Source organism: Hemiscyllium ocellatum, chromosome 17 (assembly GCF_020745735.1).
Source record: "Hemiscyllium ocellatum isolate sHemOce1 chromosome 17, sHemOce1.pat.X.cur, whole genome shotgun sequence".
NCBI classification, from domain to species: Eukaryota; Metazoa; Chordata; class Chondrichthyes; order Orectolobiformes; family Hemiscylliidae; genus Hemiscyllium; species Hemiscyllium ocellatum.
Genome location: NC_083417.1, coordinates 16,804,566 through 16,821,344, shown reverse-complemented (window position 1 = coordinate 16,821,344; position 16,779 = coordinate 16,804,566). Strand labels below are relative to the sequence as shown.

The window sequence follows — 16,779 nt, the reverse complement described above, 5'->3', positions numbered from 1 at the left end:
GCTGCTCCAAGCCCAGATGTGACGATGTGGGCTATTCGAATATGGAGCCATCACCATGTGCTCCTTTTTCAATAGGAATGTCTGAACAGTCAGAGCCTCAGGGAGTGTAACCCTCCCTCAGTCAGCAGCACTGAGACATTGAAATTAGTTTATACCTTTACCCATCCAAAGGCCAACTATGTTTCACAAGCCCAATACTGAACCTGTCGCTGGAAGATTCAGTTCCAAATGTAATTTGACCAATGCAATGTCTTGAAACTAAAGTTTCCACAAGGCATGATTGACAGCAGAAAACAATCACCACTGCCAGGACATTTATAAATGGAGACACTCATGAGTGGTCACTGGATTAGCTCTTGAAGCAGCTGTACTATCATTGGTGTAACTGAGCAAAACAACTTATGTCTTCGCTGAAGAAATTCTAAAGAAGGGTCATAGAACCTGAAATGTTAGCGCTGCTTTCTCTCCATAGATGCTGCCAGACCAACTGAGTTTCTCCAACCAATACTGTTTTGGTTTCCGATTTCCAACATCCGTAGTTCTTTGATTTATTTACTGAAATTTGCCTGCTCCACCAGCGGCAATCCAGTAACAGAATCAGAAAACTGAAGTCCTAGTCCAGCTCAAAAATATCCCACATTGCCATTCCTCCATGTTTAAGCCTATAGTTGATGACATGACTAGAGTTTATCGAGTCATACAGCACGGAAACAGATCCTTCGGTCCAACATGCCCATGTTGACAAAGTTTCCCAAACTAAGTTAGTTTCGTTTGGTCACATTTGGCCCATATTCTTGTTCCTGTCCAAATGTCTTTTAAATATAGTAACTGTAACTGCATCCGCTACTTCCACTGGCAGTTCATTCCACATATGAGCTACCCTCTGTGTGAAAAAGTTGCCCTTCAGGTCCTTTTAAATCTTTCTCCCCTCATCTTAACATTATGCCCTCTGGCTTTCAACTTCCCTATCCTGGGGAAAAGACCTTTGCTATTCACCTTAACGATGCCCCTCACGATTTTAGAAACCTTTATAAGGTCACCCCTCAACCTCCGACTCCCTAGTGTAAAAAGTCCCAGCCTCTCCTTATAACTCAAACCCTCCAGTCCCAGCAACATTCTTGTAAATCTTTTCTGCAGCTTCTCCAATTTAATACTTTGTATAGTACGGCCACCAGAACCATGTGCATTCGACTCAAATGCACTGAGGCTACGGGCAGAATCGATGAGATTGCACTTCAGAACAGCAATCCACCTGATTCCTGTCCCACACACAAAGTGCTGAGTTAACATTCTCATCAACAACATACACAAAACCAAACAGTTCATTCCAATTCAGGAGACAGTGGTCAGGACTCGTTGGGGGGTGGGGGAATAGCAGGACTCTGGAATGGGAGCACAAAAGGTGTAAGTGACATCTTCCTGGCACTGAATGCCCCCTGGTGTAGGGCATTCCCAGAATGCCCTCAGCGCAGGAAGTATTACTTGTCTGTTGTGATGGCACACTGACAATCTAAGTGCGCTTCACATTGACTAAATGTCAGAGATAGTTCATTTTGCTCAGCGCTTTTTCCTGCAGGATTACACAGAGCTAAGATAATGGGCGCTGCTGAATTGACATGTGGGAGCTGCATAATGCACAGTGCTTTGTAAACACCACAGGATATTGCCTTGTGTCGTCCATGCAGGAGCCCTCCTTCCTCGCTGCTTGAAGCTCTCAGTTATCCAATTAGCTCCAGGCCCTGAGAGTCTCAGATAATCAGAAGTCTATTGTAATTAAACAGGATTACATCAAGGAATATTAGAAGTGCCAACATTAGTTAACTGTAGAATATGCATTAAACATTCATTGCCACTGCTGTTTGTCCAAACACTCTAAAGACTAAATGCTTCAGATGCAGAAGATTACTGAGACAGATCATTAACAATGGACAATTTACAATTAGTGAGTAAGAAAGACATTGATAAGATTTCGATTGGTCAACAATTCTACTGCTCTCTGCGCAGCACAAACATTATTTCTTAATACTGTAATTGTCACTCACAACTTCTGCTAATTAAAAATGGCCAGGCAGGCATCAATGGGAAGCTTCCTTTTGTCCAAAGTTTAGATGCTATTTTGCCACATCGTGCTCCCAGATACAAATACCAAAGGCCTCACATCTTTACAAATATATTGGCAGGAAGCTCAGGCTGGGCAAAGCAACTAGATGAGAGGCAGCAATATGCCAAAGACGTGAAGTGGCTATGGTTTGGGTGCTTCAGTTGAACAAGAGCAAATGAGGACTCTTGCGTTCATGTGCTTGAATATCACTGAGTGAGCAGTAAAAACCACAACGCGTGACAACCTGTCTGTGCTGCGGCCCAGATATCAACTACAATGAATAATCCAGAAGGAGCAACTTCTTTTTATAGCAGTCCACGGGGTGTTTGTATAGCAAAAGGTGGGTAATTAGCTCGGCTGGCAGGACTGCTGGTTTGCAATGGAGAGTGACGTCAGAAGTGCAGGTTCCATTTTGTACCATACAGCAGAGGTAACAGGAAGGTCCTGCATTCTCAATCTCTCCCTTTGCTTAAGGCATAGTGACCCTCAGGTTAAACCACCACCAGTTGTTTCCCTCTTCAGAGGGTCAGTGAAGACTCAGTGGGCCAAATGGCCCCTATCTACAATGCAGAGATTCCACGACTCTAAGTGATTGCAACCAAGTCCATCATATGGAGAGAACCATCAAAAGCTAGATTGGCTTTCCCTACAAACAATGAAGGACCAAATGACCGTCTTTACAAACTCAGCACTGGCCTGGAACCTTTCAACTATGTGTGGTTCTGAGCCATACTAAGGAGCAAACTCCACAATGTGGTTACCTGGCAATTTTAATAAAATCAGAAATATCAAAACTCCATTGAACTGCATGGAACTCAACAAGTCTACGTCAAACAGAAAGACATGTGACGTGACTTCACAGGTATATAATAGATCAAAGTTTGACGGTAACTACGTAAGCAGAAAGCTGAAGTTTAAGGAGCATCCTGACAGTGGTGAGAGATGTTTTGGGAGAGAATCCCAGAGTATGGGGCCCAAACAGATGAAGGCACAGTTACCAAAGGTAGAAGAAGAAAAACAGGGGTGCATGAGAAATACAAAAATCTTTAACATTAGGTATCAGCTTACTAGACTGTATAGTCAACTTGAAATAACATCTTCAAAATTTATTTATACACTTTCAACAGAAATACAAGTGACTTATCCAGTAGTGTGACTCATTGGCCCTTTGACCTGTCGCCCACATCTGACTCTACCTATCCGAAAGTACTTCCCAGTGATTGGAAGTTATGCAGAATCAATTAAAGGTGTCGGCTACATTTGTGTTCAATGGACAGTATACAGTGATAAGTCAGTGCATTACATTATCCTATAGTAAGGCTCATGATGAGTCTGAGGATTAACTATTTCAGCAGGACTGGATTCTCCAAAGTATAGAAGAATGAGAGAGCACGTGTTGAAATGTACAAGATTCTGACAAAGATACCCAGAGGCTCTTTCCCTGGCCGAGAGATCTAGAGCATGGGCAAGGGGTTAATAATTAAGACTGAGCTGGAGAGAAATTTCTTCATTCAAAAAGCAGTCAATCTTTGGAATTGTCCCTGATGGACCTGACGTGATGGACTGTATAGTTTACCCTGTGTTCTATATGTTCCTTGCCATGATCAGAATTCATCTTTAAGGACTGCATTATTTTTAAAATTCACCCATGTGCTGTGGATGTCTCTAACTGGGCTAGCTTTTCTGGTCCATCCCTAGTTGTCCTTGAGAAGGTGTTGCTGAGCTGTTTTCTTGAATTGCTTCAGTCCATTTGTCACAGGTTTGTGTTTCTGAATTCTGTGAGGTGTGCCCACAATGCCGTTAGCTCTGTGCTGCATGTATACAATAGTATGACTCTGCTTGCCAGTTAGGCCGCTCTCAGTTTACAATCTGCACACAAGGAAATCAGTCAGCTTGCTGTAATGTTTGCTTCATAGCTTATACTGTGTTTTACTGTTTTAAATACACTAACCCGTGGAGCCTGACAAGGAACTGATTATGAGAACGTTATCTTGAACATTACAGCCTGTTTCAATTTCATGTTCTTGTGAGACCAGAGGAATTACACAGTATAATGCATAGAATATTATCAGATAATGCACCATCACCAGTCAGGTCATAGTTTCAAGCCTCACTTCAGAGACTTGAAGTCCAAACACATTCCAGTGCTGTATTGATGCAGTGAGACGCGAAATGGAGGCCATGTCTGCCCTCTCGGATGGAGGTAAAACATCAATTGCACTATTTCAGAGAATAACAGTGGCATTCTAACTGGTATCCTGGCCAATGTTTAACATGAACTCACATCACTGAAAACAGATGATCCGCTCCTTCATTTCAATGCTGTGTGCTGTGGACAAGTCGGCCACAATGTTGCTCAACATCCAACAATGATTACACTTCAAAGACTGCTTGTACAGTGCTCTGCAGCCTTCTGGAGGTTATGAGTGACATTATATAAGTGCACAGGATATTATTTTTACCAAGACAGCAGGGGGACTATCCCACCTCATGTGATTCTTCATAACATGCACGCTTACATAGCAATTGACCGTTAGCATTGCACAGAAAGAACACATCCAGTTGAACTAATATGCTTTGGTGCTTTGCTATCGACCACTGTCAGACTCTTAATTCAACACTTCAAATTGCTCCCACTAGCAATGACCCATAACCACCAGCTCTTCACCCCAGCTGCATATATACTTGTAATTTCTCTCCAGGCACAACCCAGCTATGGAGGTCACAATTGATAATTGTATCGCTGAATGTTTTTTCACAGCTCAAGTGCACATAGCACAAACATTTCCCCAGCTCACCATTGGATGAGAGAGAGGTTTCTTGTGAACCAAACTGGCTCGGTGTGGTCATGCGAAACAGCTCAAAAGCTCTTCATTACACGTTGCTCTGATTCACTGCACAAGGAAGCAATTTTCCTTTATCGTTCGACTGTTTCCTGCCATCCCTTGCAACCACCACCCACCAGCCCAATGTGCCACCCTTTAATCAGAGCTTCTCAGCTGTGGTTGATACATAACTGTGCTGCATGCCAACACCTTCCACATCAGGAGCTGAGACACAACGTCAATGCATGCAGGAGCCTTGAGTGGTCCTTGGGCCATACACTCGCCCTGCATTGCAAACACAACTCGCTTTTCTGTTTTAAAAAGGTCTGGAAGAACAAATCAAAATGAAATACTCAGGCAAAGCAGCAGTATGGATTTCACTGCTGGGTGAGTTTGGGGGGAACAAAAGGATGAGAAATCAGTGATTGTTTCATAAAACAAATTTCAGTACTGGGTAGAATGAATCCTTTTAGCCACAAGCAAAGAAGTCACTAAAGGTTAATAGAAGAAGTTAATCAAATAAGTTATTAACTAGAAGGAGTTTGACATATGGCGTGTGGCACTCCAAAGGAAAGCATTGGCACATGCAGTGAATGTTGAAGCCTTTGGAGCAGGAACAGATCCAAGATGCTTAGCATTAAGGAGTTGCCCATTTAAGACAGGGAAGAGGAGGAATTACTTCCTTCAGAGAGGGGTGGATCTCTGGGATTCTTTACCCACGAGGGCTGTTGTTACGTATATTCAAGGCTGAGATAGACAGATGTCTAATCACTAGGGGGATCCAGGGTTTCAGTGATAAGGTGGGCAAGTGGAGTTCAGGATCATCAGATCAACCACAACCTCAGTAAATGGCAGAACGGACTCAACGGATCAAATAGTCTACTGCTGCTCCTGCACCTCACAGTGCTGTTGTGATCTTAATAACAGATATAGGAAGATTGTACCATCAGTTTGGGTCACACTGCATGGTCTCTTCCACAGGTAAGGTGAAAATTCATCATTGATCAGGCAAATGGCTACTTGTGGTTTGATGTCCTGTTGCTGCTGAACATCTGTGGAACGTGAACTGGGAAATCAGGGACAGCAAGGTAGATGGGGTTAGTGATCCCCTCATTTAGAGCACAGTTTGGGGGAGTGGGGTATCAGTGGGAACACTTTCCCAGATGAGAGCATGCTGAGAGCACTTCATCTCCAGGAGGTGTATGGTTTTGATGCAGATGGGGAAATTCAAAAGAAATTAAGAATCTGAAAACCCCACAAATGCAGAAGCTGTGATCAGAAGAACAGTGTACCTCTCAACAATGCACTTCTCCCCTCAAAAGCAATTTACAAAAATAGCAAACGGGTGAGCACAACGTAAACCTTTCATCGCTTCTCATGCACATTGGTTTTCAAATAAACATAAGAAGCGTTTCACTGGAACAGGATGCCAGGTCCTTTACCTCGGATGCACAGTGCCATTCACTGCAGTAACCATGCCTGGCATTGTCCCATACTCGGGAGTCCTGCAGACCCTCTTGCCTCTGAAGGTTTATTTTCCACTGCCCAAGGCTTCCCAAGACTCGAGTCAGCTTTGCTAACCAGAATAAGCTGCCTTTTGTCTCCTCTTGTGTGTCTCTCTCCACTGCTTTCCGGAACAGATGAGGCCAATTCTCCGCATTCCTGTAGCTGGACACGCGCTTCATCGTTATGTGCATACAAACACCACTCCCGAGCAGTGGCAGGGTTTGTTTTGCAAACATGTCACAGGGCATTTTTAACTTAAGAACACAGCCGCCATTGTTCAATCAGCTGCTCGCTGAGGGCACACGATTTGTTATCAATAAATTACCCCCATTGTTCTTTTAACAAAGTTAGATTCATTTGCCTTATTTTCCGCTCACCACACTTTTCACGTCATAGCCAAGTTGGCTAGAACTCAGGAATCACCAACGGTCAGACAGCTAAACTATGAAGGCAGAGGCTTCTTCTAAGTGGGCAGCGTCAAATTGTCTCCAAAAGCAAAAACGGAAAGGCAATCCCTTGAGTTGGACTCCAGTGTAGAGTGCTGTTGGCTCCTGCAATGTACACAGGAATTATCACAGTGAGACAACCAAGGAAGCAATTTCCCCTTAGGTTTGCATAAAGTGAGAGGGTAACGGGAAACGGACAAAGGTAAGCTTCCGAATTATTTTGGAAGTCCCTTCCTTTCAGAGGAAGGAATATTACAGCACACTTAAAGAAGGCACTCCAATTGCATGGCATTTCAGTTCAGTTCACCTTTATTGTTGTATTTTGATCCTAAACAAAGTGACTAGGTGGATCAAAACACCAGAAGGAGCTGGTAACCTGAGAGAGAGAGAGAGAGAGAGATACATTCTCATTCTGATCAGTACAAACTGCCAGCCCCACCACCAGTGGCTGCTATGCAAATTCACACCAATCAGCTTTTGCAACCTCACTCCAGAAACGACAACTGGTTGTGATTTTTCCCAAATCAACAAATGGAAACAGATGGAAAAATTAGGTTCCCTCAAAAAGGGCAGAGATAACGTGAAGGCCTCATTCAGATAAAGAATGCATGGGACCTGGTTACTACAAGGGCACCTTTATGAAGTGAGAAAAGCTCAAATACAGCCCATAAAGTCATGAGTTTGCACACAGATCTTGAAGCTATTAATATAACCGCCTGATCTATTCTGCCTGAGATGTGTGGATGGAAGATGTACAGAAGAATAACAGCTGCACTGATCCAATCAAAGACATTGGACACTGTATAAACTGCCTTTATCATCATTGCTAGGTTTATTTGGTTGCCTTTTAAACGTTCTTGTTAATCGTCTCCTGAAGGTGCTAACTTTGTGCAGGGGAAGGGTTGGGCCTTAGGGCGTAACTACACTTGAGTTTCCAGAGGCTGAAACACGGGACAGGATTTTGTGCTGTCAAATTTGCCGTTTTATTTTATCGCTCCTGACCTCGTTACGTCCTTAGTTCAAACATGGGCAACAGATCTGAATTCCAGAGGTGAGGTAAGAGTGACAGCTCTTGACATCAAGGCCACATTCAACTGTGGTTGTTGAAGGTCAGTCATCTCAGCTCCAGGATATCTCTGCAGGAGTTCCTCAGGGTACAGTTCTATGCCCAACCAACTTCAGTTGCTTCGTCAATGACCTGCCCTCCATCATAATGATTGCACAATGTTCAGCACCATTTTCAGCTCCTCAGATATTGAAACAGTTCATGCTCAAATGCAATAAGATCTGGACAATATCGAGGTTTGGACTGTTGAGTGGTAAATAACATTCACACCACACAAATGCCAGGCAATGACCATCTCCAATAAGAGACAATCCCATCACTATCCCTTAACATTCAATAGTGTTATCATCACTGAATCCCCCACTATCAAACTCCTGGGGTTATCACTGAATGGAAGGTCAACCACATCAACACAATGGTTACAACAGCAGGTCAGAGGCTAGGGATACTGCAGCGAGTATTTCACCTCCTGACTCCCCAAAACCTATCCACCATCTATCTATAAGTCAGGAGTGTGATGGAACACTCTCCACTTGCCTGGATGGGTGCAGCTCCAACAACACTCAAGAAGCTTGACACCACCCATGACAAAATAGTCCGCTTGATTGGCACCACATCCACAGACATCCACTCTTTCCACCACCAATGCTCAGTAACAGCAGTGTCTACTATTTACAGGTGCACAGCAGAAATTGACCCAAGATACTTAGACAGCACATTCCAAAACCACGACCACTTCCATCTTGAACGACAAGGGCAGCAGATAAATGGGAATACCATAATCTGCAAGATCCCCTCCAAGCCACTTGCCATCCTGACTTGGAAATATATCGCCGTCCCTTCACTGTCACTGGGTCAAAGTCTCTTCCTAAGGCCATTATGGGTCAACCTACAGCATTGGACTGCAGCAGTTCAAGAAGACTGCGGACCACCATGTTCTCAAGGGCAACTAGGGACGGCCAATAAATTTTGGCCAGCCAGCGACACCCATGCTCACAAGTGAATAAAAAAATAAAATCACGCAATGGGACAGCTAAGGTATTGAGACATATGTCTCCAGTGGGTTGGTCATTGTATGCCAGAGGCTGCTGTGATCCTGAGCTACTGCAAAGTAAGTGGGGGGAAGGGGGTAAACAAGGTCTCCCAGTATTAACCATTAGCCCATTATTAGATTAGATTACAGTGTGGAAACAGGCCTTTCGGCCCAATAAGTCCACACCGACCCGCCGAAGCGCAACCCACCCATACCCCTATATTTACCCCTTACCTAACACTACGGGCAATTTAGCGTAGCCTGACCCGCACATCTTTGGACTGTGGGAGGAAACCGGAGCACCCGGAGAAAACCCACGCAGACACAGGGAGAATGTGCAAACTCCACACAGTCAGTCGCCTGAGTCGGGAATTGAACCCGGATCTCTGGCGCTGTGAGGCAGCAGTGCTAACCACTGTGCCACCGTGCCGTCCACATGTCTGATATTAGTTACTGTCAGTGCTTCCATAGACCTTAATCGTTCCAATGATACACACACATGCACTGGCACAGTTGTAAAAGGCACTGCCTAACTCGTGCCCATTTGACATCATGCCAGTCAAGCCGCATGGAGTGGAAACTGACTCATCAGCTGCCGAGCAGCCAGCCTTCCTAACACTTGCACATCAAACACTTGCCATGTGGTGAACAAGCAGACAGAAGGCAGCAATCTGCTCGATAGGGGTATCAAAGGTTATGGAACAAAGGCCGAGGATTGGGGGCAGTTTGGTCATGATACAATCAAATGGCAACATTCTTTTGAGGGGCTGAACAGTCTGTATCTGTGGTATCAATACAGTGGGTTTTATTGATTGGGCTTGCTTTAGGTTCTGTGGCTGGTCTACAGTAGGTAGATAGCATTACACTGTCCTCCGCGCATTATATTTACCAGAAACCCAGCCAGAAATCTCTTTATATCGATGTCTTGCACTGCTGTGGAGATGTTGAGAGCACCTCCCATCAGTCTAAAACTGATTTATGCCCACTCTTTACAAAAGGTGCCACAATTCCCAGTTCCTGCAGTCAAAACAGTACCATATGAGGTTCAATCAAAAATATCCTGGCATTAAAGAAGCACTGAGACCAATTCTAGCATCACAACTACGATGGATGAAAGTAGCATCGACTTGGTCGATGTGGGACTGTCCCAGGTCTCCACATTCGTTTCCACAAACCAAGTCAGAAGGGGTGCACAGTAAAGGTGACTGAAGGGGCAAATCTCTTAACACTCCTCTTAAGGAGCTGAAAATTTTAAAACAAAGAGATCAGAAGGATAAATATAATACAAAAAGATCAAAGCCAAGGGGAGAAAGAAATCTCTGAATAAATTAAAACACGACAGGCCAGAGATCATTCCAAAGGAATTATCATATTGACTTCAGAATGAGAAGAGGCAAGGGAAAAAAAGACTGTGTTTAATCACCCTGAATTCCCAAAGTACTAAAAGCCCGTTTAAGGCATTGTAGGACAGCCTTTAATCTCCAAATATGAAGAGGGAGGCAAAGCCAGTGGAGCTCTTGATGTAGACCTGATAATTAAGTCTATCCCAAGAGCAGATGTTGTGAACAGTTGTGTTTGCTTTCATTTTCCTCACATGTGGGATGAATGGTTATTCAGTTCCAGTAAAGGTTCCAGGCATTTCCATTCTCGGGTACCCTTTTCAGTGTGACTCACAGAGTAACTTGAACGCATTTCAGTATCATGAGTTGGCAACTTCTAACGGGGCAATTGCAGGTGTCATTGAGGAAGGAGAGAAGAGAGAGAGAGAGAGAGAGAGAGAGAAAGTGGGAGAAACAGCAAGAGGAGACCAGAAGACAGACAAGGGAGAAAGGGAGAGTGAACTTAGAAACAGGAAAGAGTAAAATGGAGGAACTGGCAGAACCAGACTGGCTGAACAACTTGACTGCCACTGTCTGTGACATGAGACTTCAGTGGAGACACATTTTGAAATGCAGAGCACAGGCTTGCACAACTTGTCAGTGTTGGTACCAGGGTTCCAGACATAGCTGACTTTCTCTTTTTGAAACATATCAACTGAACAGGAGTTAAATGAAACCTAATTGACAGCCTGCTAATGTGTTAAATATTCATTACTCCTAAGAGCTACAGGAACCAAATCCTCAGAACCAGGTAGGAGTTTAAAACTAATTTCAATCTCTGGCTCCTGTAATGCGTTGTTTGCAGTATTAGTCACTAACCACAGGATGAGGCACTACCCTCCACACAACCACATCCTGTCAGTGGTCACTGCTGGAGCATCCTGGCAAAAGCCACCACCTGACCCACCAACTCAGCCTTGGCTGACAGAGTCAGGGAATGGCTGGTTAGTGAGCTCACAGGCTCGGTGTAAGTGCAGTTGTGCTTTTGTTCAGCCTCCTTCTCCCCCCACTTTTACAAAAAGTACTTGAGACACAGACGAGAGAGACAATTTGTGAAGATGTGTGGTCTGATGTAACTCACTTGTCATTTTAAAATCAAGATGGAGCCTTTTGAATATTCTAATTGTACTTAAAACCAGTGCTTCAGACAGTCTTTTCTTAAGCAACATCATCATCATGAAATGATATAGCAATGTCGATCCTTTAACAGGCCTGAGACAATCTTCTACTTTGATGGAGTATTCAATTTTGATATCACCCAAACAACTAACAGAATGGAAGGTTTTACTTTCAGATTGAACCTATAACAAAAATGCTTTCTCCTGTCACCTGATAGTTTACAGGTGTTTTACACGCAGTGGCAGTATTCCTACCTCTGGATCAGGAGGCCTGGGTTCAAGTCAGCCACTTTAAGGAGATTTAAACAATAGTTAGATAAGCACATGGATGATTTTGGGATAGTGGTGGGGGGACAAGCTGAGAATAGTTCACAGGTCGGCACAACATCGAGGGCCGAAGGGCCTGTTCTGTGCTGTATTGTTCTAAGTCCCACATGACCAACAGGTCTGTCACAACAGACATTTGGGGGGTGGAAAGCGCACAGTAGCTCCAGTTTCCTCCCACAGTCCAAGGATGTGCAGGTCAGGTGGACTGGCCATGTTGCATTGCCCATAGTGTTTAGGGATGTGCAGGTTAAGCGGATTTACCATAGGAAATGCAGGCCCACAGGGATAGGGTGGGTCTGGATGGGAAGTAGTTCAAAAGGTTGGTGTGGATTCCACGGGCCGAATGGCCCGCTTCCATACTGTAGGGATTCTATAACATCTCTAAACAGGTTGGTTAAAAATAACCAAGGGCATAAGTTTGCTCCCGATCCAGTTAGAATATAAGGCTTCAAACTTTTTCTCAATCATTCCCTTTAAAGTAAAATTGGATCCCAGGTAACATGGAATTCCCCAATTTTCTCCCACAAAAATACTAAGTTGTAGTTCTTCCCCTCTCTCAATGGATGGACTACAAAGGGCAGAAGTTCACCACCAGTGACCCCACCTGAGGTTGAGGGACAGGGAACAGCATCGATGACACAGGCTGACTGACTGCTCTCCTTACCTCAGTAACAAAAAGGCTCTACACGGTTTGAAGCACTTTTGCCAATGAGGTGAAGCAGCTACAAACTCCCTTTACTAGACCCGCCCTCCCCCATTTCTACCGACTTCCCATGCCGAAACAAGGCTCCAATACTGGAGCCATTCTAACATAATTTGAGAAGTGACTTCAAACAAATAAAGAAGTGCTGAATAAAGGCTGAGAATTGTCTTCAATTCTTAACCATGATGTAGAAATAATACATGAGGCGATCGTGGCTCTTTTGCATGATACATTTTGAAAGCTTTGCAAGAGGGAGAATGGGGAAACAGAATAAAATATAAAGCCAAATAAACTGGCTCCTTCCATGTGAAGCCAGGCTCCGGTACTGATCTAATAGATGAATAACTAACCTGCCAAATCAGAAAACATTCCACAGATCCTGCAGTCTCCGGCAGGATTCCAAAATACAGCTCTCCGCAGATAAGCTGGGAGCTCCATGATCTGCTTTCCGAGAGGTATTGTTTTGAGAGACAGAAACTGCCCAGCAGATGGCAGGTATAACAAAGCAGCTTGCTCTGGCCAAAGCAATTATTTATCTAATTATGATTTACCACTTAACCACATGATCTTTGTGGAGTTGTGGGCAATTAAAATCAGTGTGATTATGTGGATTATGCAAATTGGGCAGAGCAGAGCAATTAAATTTTAGAGCACACACATGAGCTGTCAGTGAGTGGGTCAGAGAACCTAGGGGCCCTCATGCTCACACAGGAGAGCACGGGGATGGTTGACCTGCTGTAGAGCGCTACTAGCAGGGACATCAATTATTATCCCTTCATCCTGATCCCTGCTCGGCTGTCAAGCCTTTCAGTGGTGCCGTCGGGGAGTGCGTCCAGAATGATAAGGAAGGAGGGGGCAAAGAACAAGAGCTGTCTGCACAACAGAATGATAGAAAGAGAGAGAACCACAAAAGCCATTAGACGTGTATAGTGCAAATCAACCAGAGACATTAAAAGGCCATTCGGAGATCAACTTGTGTGTCGCTTGTAATCTCTCCCATTGATTATGGAGGGGCTGGGTAGTTGCTGTCTGAGCTAATACATAACAGACTCAATATAAATCATTCTAACTATGTCATGCAGCCATTTGCTTGACTGTGGGATTATCTGATAATGTAACCTTCACTTGCCACGATCATTAAATGACCAAATCAGTACAGAACCCACTCTGCTTTCCATTTACTTTATGTGATTTTTTTTTTAACTGGAAGTCTTCTGGCTGGTTTGATCATTTTTCTGGATTTTTTTTGACAATTTGCACAAAACCATTCCAGATCTTCATAAAATGTTCCCTCGATGCTTTCCTGAGAGTCAGGCACCAATTTTTTTAAAAACTGCATAAAGGCCTTTTTATGGTAATTTTACTAAACAGGGTGCGAATAAATGAGACGTTTTAACACCGCCTTATTTCACTTTCTGTGGTGAAGAATTGCAGCATTGCAAGTGTTTCTGTCGCATTTGCAACAGGGGGGGGTTAAAGGTTGCCAGGTGCGCCCTTGCTCTTACGATAGTGTTAGCTAAACAACAATTAGCTGATTTACAGCACTCATTTCAGCACTGCAACAGCACAAGGGCTTTTCTCCCTGTATTGAGGCAGGAAACAGAGTGGAAATGCGTTGGGACAGCAATGTTCACCTCTGGATCCTGCTGTGTCAATGGAGCCCAGAATGTCAGTGTGCTGTCTGTAAGGCTCCTGTATGAACAATCTTAATCCAATTCCTGGAGGGCACAGACTTGCAGCGCCAAACTGTCCTTAATTCCACACTAATTGGTAATCAAACACAGCAATGCTGTTGGACTGGACAGTGAGAGATAATAGCAAGAATGTCACACGTCCCATAGTGGAAGGAAGTAGACTGTTGGAGGACAGTAAAGGGAACTTTCTGGTCTGGAACTAGATGAACAATATGCCTGATGTGGAATGCATTTTAAAAATTGTTCATGGGATGTGGGTAACACTGGCCACACCAACATTAATTGCCCATCCCTAATTGCAGAGGGTCAACCACACTGCTGAGAGTCTGGAGCCACATGTTGGCCAAGCCAAGAGTAAATGGCAGATTTCCTCCCCTAAAGAAAGTTAGCGAATGGGCTAAATTTTTTACCACAATCTACTGCATAGTTTCATTTGGCTAGCTTTTCCTTTCGGATTTGTATTGATTCCAAATTTCACTGTCTTCCACAGGAGGATTCAAACACACATCTCACACAGCATTAACCTGCAGCTCAGCATCACCAGCCCACAGCTCTGCATCACCAGCCCACAGCTCACCATCACCGGCCCACAGCTCACCATCATCGGCCCACAGCTCACCATCATCGGCCCACAACTCGCCATTGCCAGCCTACAGCTCGGCATCACCAACCTACAGCTCGGCATCACCGGCCCACAGCTCACCATCACCGGCCCACAGCTCACCATCACCGGCCCACAGCTCACCATCACCGGCCCACAGCTCACCATCGCCAGCTTACAGCTCGGCATCACCAACCTACAGCTCGGCATCACCAGCCTACAGCTCGGCATCACCGGCCCACAACTCGCCATCGCCAGCCTATAGCTCGGCATCACCAATCTACAGCTCGGCATCACCAACCTACAGCTCTGCGTCACCGGTCTACAGCTCAGCATCACCAGATTACAGCTCGGCATCACTGGACCACAGCTCGGCATCACCTGCCCATAGCTCGGCATCACTGGTCCACAGCTCAGTCTCACCGGCCCACAGCTCAGCCTCACCGGTCCACAGCTCTGCATTACCGGCCCACAGCTCAGCCTCACTGGTCCACAGCTCTGCATTACCGGCCCACAGCTCAGCCTCACCGGCCCACAGCTCAGCCTCACTGGTCCACAGCTCTGCATCACCGGCCCACAGCTCTGCATTACCCACTCACAGCTCTGCATTACCACTATACTACTGACTCCTCATAGGCACTCAAGGTGTCTGAAATAGATAGTTCGCAATTCCCAACACAAGCAGTCCTCACCTCACCAAGCAGTTCAAAAAGAAAGTTCAAAGTTAGGAGCACTTTGGTATAGCTCAGCAACTTTATCCAGGCAGCAGTTTTGTGCAAAGCTTAAACACTCTGGGTTCTAACCCCGGTCTTCATGTGACTCAAGGGATCAATTTACCTTGAAATCCTGGATGTGATAAGTGAATTGATGGAATACCTTCACAGCTGTATGCACAAAATATTCTGATGCTCAGATCTGGAAATATTGACTCTCCAACCGGCATCAGTCAGTTGACCGAGATCCCAATTGCTGTCAGCTGTGGCTCAGTTGGTTACTCTGTCATCTCTGAGCTCTAAGGTTTGGGATTGAAGGCTGGTTCCAGATTTTCAGCACAGAGTACAAGGCTGACACTTCAATGCAATACTGAGGGATTGCTGCACTGTCAAAGGTGCCATCATTTGAAAGAAACATTTAGGTGATGTCCTGTCAGCGCTTTCAGGTGGAGCAGGGCTTTGTGTCTTGATCTGTCCCTTGATCAACAACACAGAAAGAGACCATAGGTAAATCTTCCATACTGCAATGGTTGCATTCTTATGTAACCCTGCATTATCGAAAAGTCACGCTTTAGAAACAGCACTTAGAGTGTTGGCAATGTCATAATTTTGCAGACAACACACATGTAGAAATTTGCGCTTTAATAAGTGTCCCCAATTCATCAATCCTATTACAGCAAATTTGCGTTGAGGAAATGTATGTTATAGCAGAATGACCTGTATCTGGCCATTACCATGCTGCTGTTCAGAGGAATTTGCTTTGCATTAATTGGCTGTCAGTTGCTACAGAGACTACATGTCAAAAGGAAGCAATTTTGGAGGTCCCGTGGCACTGTTATATAAACGTAAGAGGTTTGTTTTAAGCCAGTCTGTCAGCCTCTAAAATCGCAGAAACTACCTGCAGCAAAAATAGCATCCGGGCAACCTGATGTCAGATAATTCTTAACAGGTAGGAGATGTTCCAACTGGGTTCGGTCTTCCTGAGATACAGCGCAAAGCTCAACCACGTAATCTCATTGTTCTCCATTCAGTGTCCCAGCCTCAAACAAGGACAAACTATTGTGCTACCCATGAGCAAATTGTCTAGCCTATTGTCTATTGGCTTGAAGGAATATGTCTGCCACAGAATTGTAGACCAGCATGGTTCCACATCAGGGAAAGGAGGAACAGAGGATCCAGGAGACGGCAGGGGTATCAGAAATTAGAGAGAAAGGAGACATTTTCTTTTCATGGTTTGTTGCTTGAGCTGGAAAATGTAGATAGGAAA

At 44.6% G+C, this 16,779-nt stretch overlaps 1 protein-coding gene across 14 annotated transcripts in view; it reads right to left on the bottom strand.

Annotated features, from left to right (window-relative positions):
• Positions 1-16,779, bottom strand: part of gse1b (Gse1 coiled-coil protein b) — a 336,737-nt gene that overhangs the window by 122,473 nt on the left and 197,485 nt on the right. The window contains exon 1 of one of the 14 annotated variants that reach the window (XM_060837969.1): positions 6,369-6,426. The exons of 12 other annotated variants lie outside the window; for them this stretch is intronic. In XM_060837969.1, the coding sequence (XP_060693952.1) occupies positions 6,369-6,387 (19 nt within the window). In that variant the 5' untranslated portion in view covers positions 6,388-6,426. Of the gene's footprint in view, positions 1-6,368; positions 6,427-16,779 lie in introns of those variants that run through there. One more of the 14 variants, XM_060837961.1, reaches the window with a different exon arrangement.